Source organism: Cephus cinctus, unplaced genomic scaffold (assembly GCF_000341935.2).
Source record: "Cephus cinctus unplaced genomic scaffold, Ccin1 Ccin1_scaffold0476, whole genome shotgun sequence".
In the NCBI taxonomy this organism is placed as follows: domain Eukaryota; kingdom Metazoa; phylum Arthropoda; class Insecta; order Hymenoptera; family Cephidae; genus Cephus; species Cephus cinctus.
The window spans coordinates 989-9006 of NW_014333152.1; the positions used below are offsets into that span (position 1 = coordinate 989).

General features: G+C 39.5%; 1 protein-coding gene across 1 annotated transcript; it reads right to left on the reverse strand.

Annotated features, from left to right (window-relative positions):
* Positions 1-825: 825 nt before the first annotated feature.
* LOC112494408 lies at positions 826-2043 on the reverse strand. The gene has a single exon (XM_025085424.1). The coding sequence runs from the start codon at positions 2041-2043 to the stop codon at positions 826-828; it is 1218 nt and encodes a 405-aa protein (XP_024941192.1).
* Positions 2044-8018: the final 5975 nt, after the last annotated feature.

Genomic DNA, 8018 nt, shown 5'->3' on the forward strand with positions numbered 1-8018 from the left:
GACATATCGTTTTGTCTGAGTTTTACTTTTGCCGCTTAGTTTTCATACAGAAAAATTACCACTTCCCATTTTTGAAAACTTTCAGTCATAAAACTTTTGGGGCGTCGAGTTTGAAACGAAAAAATTTCATTCGCTAAATTTTTGGGGGCGTCGAGTTTAAAATGAAAAAATGTCATTTGCTAAACTTTTGGGGCGTCGAGTTTGAAACGAAAAAATTTCATTCGCTAAATTTTTGGGGGCGTCGAGTTTAAAATGAAAAAATGTCATTTGCTAAACTTTTGGGGCGTCGAGTTTGAAACGAAAAAATTTCATTCGCTAAATTTTTGGGGGCGTCGAGTTTAAAATGAAAAAATGTCATTTGCTAAACTTTTGGGGCGTCGAGTTTGAAACGAAAAAATTTCATTCGCTAAATTTTTGGGGGCGTCGAGTTTAAAATGAAAAAATGTCATTTGCTAAACTTTTGGGGCGTCGAGTTCGAAACGAAAAATTTTAACCGTAATACTTTTGGGACTCACCCCCACCCCCACTTAACCACGCCCCCAGGTCTCGCTATAACGGATCTATTACTACTAACGTGCAATCGACCGCGCCTCTTGAAATCGTATTCGTGTTGTTGATCATTCCTATCGTGAGCGAACATGTGCGTACCGGTAGTTTCAATTCTTTGACGAGATCTTCCATGATAAAATGTGCCGTTGCGCACGTGTCTAACAAAGCTCGACATTTTCTAAACTGACCGTTCGAACCTGTGATGCGTATTTGAGCGCTCAGCATTAATTGCGATTGCAAGACCCGCGATGTAAAGCTGTGAGCAACCGCGTTTAGTCATTCCGAATTTACTTCTGATCTTGAGTCGGTCACGTTATCCGATTTTCTCGAATCGCGACTTGCGGTCGCAGTAGAGGCCTCGTTATGTAAAAGTATATTGTGAAATCTACGACAATTTTTGCAGTGCCACGAGTTACATTTACCGCTATGTGTGCGTAAACAATTTTTGCACAAATTCGATTTTTTCACAAAGTCCCATCGTTGTTGTACGGTCATGTTTTGAAACTCACGACACTGATATATGAAATGGTTTTCTCTCTTGCAAACCAAACAATTGGATGATGTACCGGTCATTAGCGTACGCGCGCCGTCTTCACCTCTTCGAATCTTCGCACCATCTTGTGCCTTCCCGAAAAATGGTCGTTTTTTATTCGCCTCTTGTTTTGAACGCGACGAATCTTGTTCGATCGTAAAAAGTCGGAACGCAGTTTCCGAAATGAACTTGTATAATTGATCTAGTGTCGGTGAGATATCTAAACTGAGAGTTTCCTCCCATTTAGATCGAATGTTGTGGGGTAGCGCACATTTCAATATCCGAACTAACAAATGTTCATCCGGTTTCACATTCATCGACGCGAGCATGTTTAGGTGTTGACGCATGTCATCGATGAGTCTCGTTAGTCCTTGGTGCGTGGCCTTTGTCTGCACCGGTAATTCCAGAATAGCGGCCAGATGTTTCACGATTAGAATACGGGTCTTATCGTAAGAGTCCAAAAATAGTTTCCAAGCGGTCTCGTAATTCTCTTCGCTTATGTCGTAAACCAGGATCTTGTTCAACGTGTCATCTTCGAGGCAATTTTTCACATAAATAAATTTCTGTAAATTCGTTATGTCCTCGCGAGAATTAATCATCGCGAGAAACATATTTTTGAACGATAACCACTTCTCGAGGTCACCTTTGAACTTTGGAAGGTCTGCCACGGGCAATTTCAGACGACGCGTGCCATCGGTCGGTAGAGATGTTGAATTTAATCTGCTAACAGATAGCGGCGTTATCGGTGACACGATCACCTCGACTTTTGTCGCGATTGCGTAAAATCTATTTTGTAACGACTCAAATTCAGCGAGTTGCTCGTCGTCGGGTTCAACCAACAACGCAAGTTCGTCGTTTAATTCCTCGTATGCTCGAACTTGCTCCTTTATCCGATCTAAACGCATTTTCACGTTCGCGGGTTCTAACTCTGAATCATCCGCGATTTTGTCGAGTTTAGTCATTTGTACTTTCAACGTTACACGTTTTTGATTTATATATTTCACGCGTTCACTCATTTTAACGAACTCGTATTAAACAAAGTCGCACGAAATGTTTCACGGAAATCAACACCGGTACTGTGTATTACACTATTTTGGACTAAGGTTAGATACGTTCATGTCGAATGTCGAAACGAAACTGACGACTCACAAAGTTCACTAGATTTCGATACTTTGTATTGCGAGTAGTTGTTCGTACCGCGTAACTGTAGGAACAATACGGCCTATGATTGTTTGCGTTCGCGCGTGGATCCCATTTCTGACACCAATTTCTGTATGTTCAAAAGTCCTTCATTGCGAAGTTCCGTTGTAGTTTCGTATGAATAGTTCGTGTTGATTATAAATGGGTATGATTCTCTTTCTTTGAATTAAGAACACACATGAATTGAGCCACAAAATAAGGTTGATGTTTATTAGCTCATATGGGAAAAGCCTGGTGGCATAAAAACCCACGTCTATACAAGAATGATAATTTTCGTAATCGCACGCATATTATGTTCGGTTGTGTCGTTCTTATACTAGAAAGGATCTTGAGCTGTTGCCGTCCTTCGGTAAAATGATCGACTGTTAAGGATCCGAGAATCTAGAGCCGGTGCCGTTCTCGCGATCTCATTAACAACGTATGACTTTCGTCAACTTCGCTAAGTTGGCTGCGTATACGTTTGAGGCGCATCGCGTGGTCTCAGTATCTCCCTGTGTCGCTCGAATTATCGATTGTTAAGGATCCGAGAATCTAGAGCCGGTGCCGTTCTCGCGATCTCATTAACAACGTATGACTTTCGTCAACTTCGCTAAGTTGGCTGCGTATACGTTTGAGGCGCATCGCGTGGTCTCAGTATCTCCCTGTGTCGCTCGGCGACCACCAGCACCACCGTCACCCCCGTCACAATTATCACTTTCACTAACTCTTTCATCACCACACGATTCCGCGATACTACTCCTTGATTACGGTGGTCGCCTTTTATATCTGACCAACGATGACAAAAAAACAATGTAGACGACGTTGGTGATGATAATAACGACGACCATGACGCTTATCATAATACACTGAGACTGTAAAATACTATATAGCAGTACCAGTAACAGCGCTACCAAAATACATTTTTTCAATCACCATACAGTGGGGTTTGTCCATAAAATCGAGTTCCATAAAATCGAGGTTTGAGTCTACCGCGTTCTTTAGTAGGAGGATTTCGATTTCTTTTTCAACATCAAAATTAAAGTTTAGATTAGTATTTAAATACCCATTGGTTTTACAAGGACCTCTAGTTATTTCATGTTTGTATTTAGGGTCAATTAGATCTGTACGTCATGTAATGTCACGGCCCGCCGAGACTCTTTACTCGAAGCATCTCTTGTACCTGTGTCTCAAATATCTTATGAACGGCTATGTGTGAGAAAAAGTTATTGATAAATTCACTACAGGAACCGAGGGTTCTGAATTGATTGCCATCAAAATCAATAAGATTGATGTACGAGATGAGAACGTATTGAAATGGCGAGCGAGATGATTTTATTTCAGGTCCATCTTCGTCTTCGCACGTTCATGTATTTTTTCACAAGACGGATGTCGCTGGCTACGTTGCCTTATTTAGCTATATGTACTCCGGATGGTGTTGGTAATTTACGAATACATAACACAATTAAATACATGTTGTACGTGAAGGTCGTTCACACCGAATTTCTAGTTAATATAAGGCTGCTTTCACAATAGTATAGAATTATTAAGTCTTTAGCACGAAAAGTGTAACAGTATTCATGTTGAGCGCGCGTCTATGGGTGTATACTTCGACATAGTTCCTCGTGTTTCAGGTGACAATTTTTAGATGTATATGATCTCAAAGTAATCCGCTTCGTAGTTTTTTGTATTTAGGTGTCCAGAATGAACTTACAAATTAAACTTCTGAGCCTGAAAATGATTCAAATTTAAACATTTTCGATATTTTTCTGATTAGCGACATCACAATGTATTTACATTTTATATCTGTAACAATATAGATTCGAGTGTTAGAGCTTCTATATCCCGTTGAGCAACAAACACTTGTAATATCCCCCCAAAAAACACTTACGTGTAAAAAAATATGCCAAGTACATACAGGAGTGCTGTGAATTCCTTTAATAAAAAGTATTAAAATCCTATCATCAATGCCAAGTATGTAAGTACATACTTGTACATAATTGTTGTGTATTCGTAAATTACCGACATCATCCAGAGTACACATAACTAAAGAAGACAACGCAGCCAGTGCTATCCGTCGTTTGAAAAAGTAAATGGGTGTACGATGACGACGACGATGAGAACAACGACGAGGACGAAAACGACGACCACAAAGACGAGGACGATCACGACAACCACGACGATCACAACCCTGAAATAATATCATCTCGCTTGCCATCTCAATAGTCCTTGATCTGGTACATCAATCACATTGATTTTGATGGCAATCAATTAAGAACTCTCCATTCCTATAGTGAATTTACCAGTAACTGTTTCTCGCATATAGCCGTTCATAAGTTATTTAATTCCAAACACAGGTACAAGAGATGCGCCGAGTAAAAAGTTTCGGCGGACCGTGCTCTATACAGCGGGTTGTCTGTACTTGGCGCAACACTGGATCGATTGATCAGCTAATCAATTAAACAATGAGGAACTGGACCAATTTTTTTTTGTTTTTCTTAATTGTGGTACTATAAAAACTGTGAATATTGATGGCTTACGTAAATAATATGCTTATATTTGTTAAATAGTGATATTAAAAATCGTGTTGCACAAATAGCAGTTCAAACATCATGTTGAGTCACGTGACAAAATGGCTGTCAAAATCTCGTATTCGGTACTGCTATCTTGCGGATTAGTGAGTAAACTTTAAATAATGTCTTATGACGCCGACCATTCGTCGCCAACTTGCGGAGTTCGAATACGGGCATTCTTCCATGGCTATTTGGCTAATCAACGTTCTGGCATTCTACGATTATATTCTAGCAAACTACTTAGACCTTTTTTGAATTCCCGTCACAGTCTAGTTCCCGATTTCTGATCGGCTGAACACCGCTCTGCATGAATAATCGTAGGTATATTAAGACATCCTGACAACAGTGAGCTTCAGTATCGGAGACTCCTAGCCTTGATGATACACACTGAAACGTTTGCGAAACCTCGGCACAAAGCTGAACACGGACGCGGCTTCCATCTGGAAACCATGAGTATGAAAATAGAATCACCTAACTGCTCAGCTATTGCAATATTTGATAAACCACCATCAAATGTCAAAGATACTATTTGTATATGAATATTGTATAAATCTTTAAGACACTCAGTTATCAATTTAGCTCTCTCTGTACCATTCAGACCGTTAATAAAGTAATAAGCTAAGGAAATTTTGCAGTGATCATTTATACCAACGACCATAACTACCATTGCCTCAGTAGCTCTACGACGTAATAGTAGAGCTTTTGAGCTATTATTTTTACTATGTGTTTAGTTGGGTTGAACATGAGTAAAAACACTTTGAGCCGTTTTAATACTGTTTATTTAATAAACTAAGAAGAGCGCGAAAAAGAACATTCACTCTCTCGTTCAGTTATCGCCATCTTGGTTTTTTATGAATATCAGCGCCTCCTGCGGCCTATTACATCTACTAACCCCCTTTCCCCACGACCATCACAACCGGGCCCGAATACCCAGTTGAAAACACTGCATGAATGGCGCGAACACCGGCAGGCTTGAAAGGTTTGACTTTCAACAAGAAATGAAAAATATCAACTAACTTAGTTAATTAATATGATCATTCAATTGGAAGAGCGCATATTTTCGGCAGTGTTCTCTGGGTAGTTCCGTTTTCAGTTTTTACAGTTACATTACGAATTAGTCCATCCTTTCCTGGATGAACTTCAACTATTCTCCCCAAGCGCTATTGAAGCGGGGGTGTGATATCGCACAATAGTACCATACTATCTACTTTGACATTTTCGTTTGACTTTTCTGATTGCCACTTAGTTCTCTGCTGTAGTAATATACTCTTATGATCAACGTCGCCAAAAGTCCTCATGCATCTTGGAGTAGCTCATAACGATTTGAACGATTTAATTTTATATCTGAGACATCTCCTTCCGAAAGGGCAGCCAGAGCAGATCCAACCAAAAAATTTCTAGGTGTCAGAACTTCGAGTTCGCTTGGATTTGACGAAAGTGGAAATAGAGGGCAAGAATTCAGACATGCTTCGATTTGACAAAATACTGTCGATAATTCTTGAAAACTAAGAGTAGTATCTCCTATCACAAGCCTTCGCATGTGTTATTGCCGACTTCACCGCTGATTCCCACAAACCTCCTACAAGCTGTTATGCCCCTCTATTATAATACCCCCAAAAAACACTTACGTATAAAAAACTACGCCAAGTACAGGAGTGCTGTGTATTCCTCTAATAAAAAGTATTGATATCACATTATTGAGGCCAAGTACATAAGTCACTACATGTTTGCCTATTATATGATCTAGCACTGGCCCATCATTTTAATTGTATTTTAAAAATTTCCTGTAACGTTTTCACTACTCTTTTACATTACTACTGCTTCTCGTAGTTGATTATGATTTAATGGTTATTTCATAATTAATAAAACTTTAGCTGATTCTTTATCGAGTACTACTTGGCGGGTCCATACATTTTTTGACATAAATTTGCGTTCATTATGCCAGTCATCAAACTCAAAACCAATGTTAACTTTCTATATAGAGCTTATTAACAATAACTCGTGAAAAATAATCACGGTAAAAGCTTAATAAAAAACATATAGTTTTAGGATACTATTAGTACGTTCAAAGTAAGTACTTTGAAATTCCTGGCACGGACCCGCCAAGTAGTACCCGATACGGAATGAGCTAAAGTTTTATTAATTATTAAATAACCATTAAATCATAATCAACTACGATAAGCAGTAGTAATGTAAAAGAGTAGTGAAAACGTTACAGGAAATTTTGAAAATACAATTAAAATGATGGGCCAGTGCTAGATCATATAATAGGCAAACATGTAGTGACTTATGTACTTGGCCGCAATAATCTGATATCCATACTTTCTATTAGAGGAATACACAGCACTCCTGTACTTGGCGTAGTTTTTTACACCTAAGTATTTTTTGGGGGATATCACAAGTTTTTGTGGCTCAACGGAACATAGAAGCTCTAAGCACTGAAATCTATATTGTCACAGATATAAAATGTAAATGCATTATGATTTTGCTAATCAGAAAAATATATTGCGTTGTCGAAAATATTTAATGGGATATAAATTTAATTTGTAAGTCCCTTTTTCTAGAAATGCATACAAACATATACAAATTTTTTAAGAAAATGTAATCTTCAATGCATATAAGCGTCTTTTAGTATCCAGTTTGTTGAAGCCGTGTGGTAAACGTAAGAGAGGAGAGTGTGCTGGATTATTTACGTACCTCAGGTCGTGCGAACATCAGAGAGGATACTATAGTTTGAGCGAAGCGCCAAACCTTGTTGCACACTTTTGTGGACTTCTACGTCCGACACCTAGATACAGAAAACTACGGAGCAGAATACCTGGACACCCTGCACTTCCACATTCATCATCAGGACACAGGAAACTGCGGAGCGGAATACCTGGACACCCTGAACTTCCACGTCTGCACCTAGATACAAGAAACTACGGAGCGGAACACCTGGACACCCTGGACTTTTACATGCGACACCTTGATACAGGAAACTATAGAGCGGAACATCTGGACACTCTGGACTTCCACATCTAGTACCTAGATACAAGAAACTACGGAGCGGAACACCTGGACACCCTGGACTTTTACATGCGACACCTTGATACAGGAAACTATAGAGCGGAACATCTGGACACTCTGGACTTCCACATCTAGTACCTAGATACAAGAAACTACGGAGCGGAACACCTGAACACCCT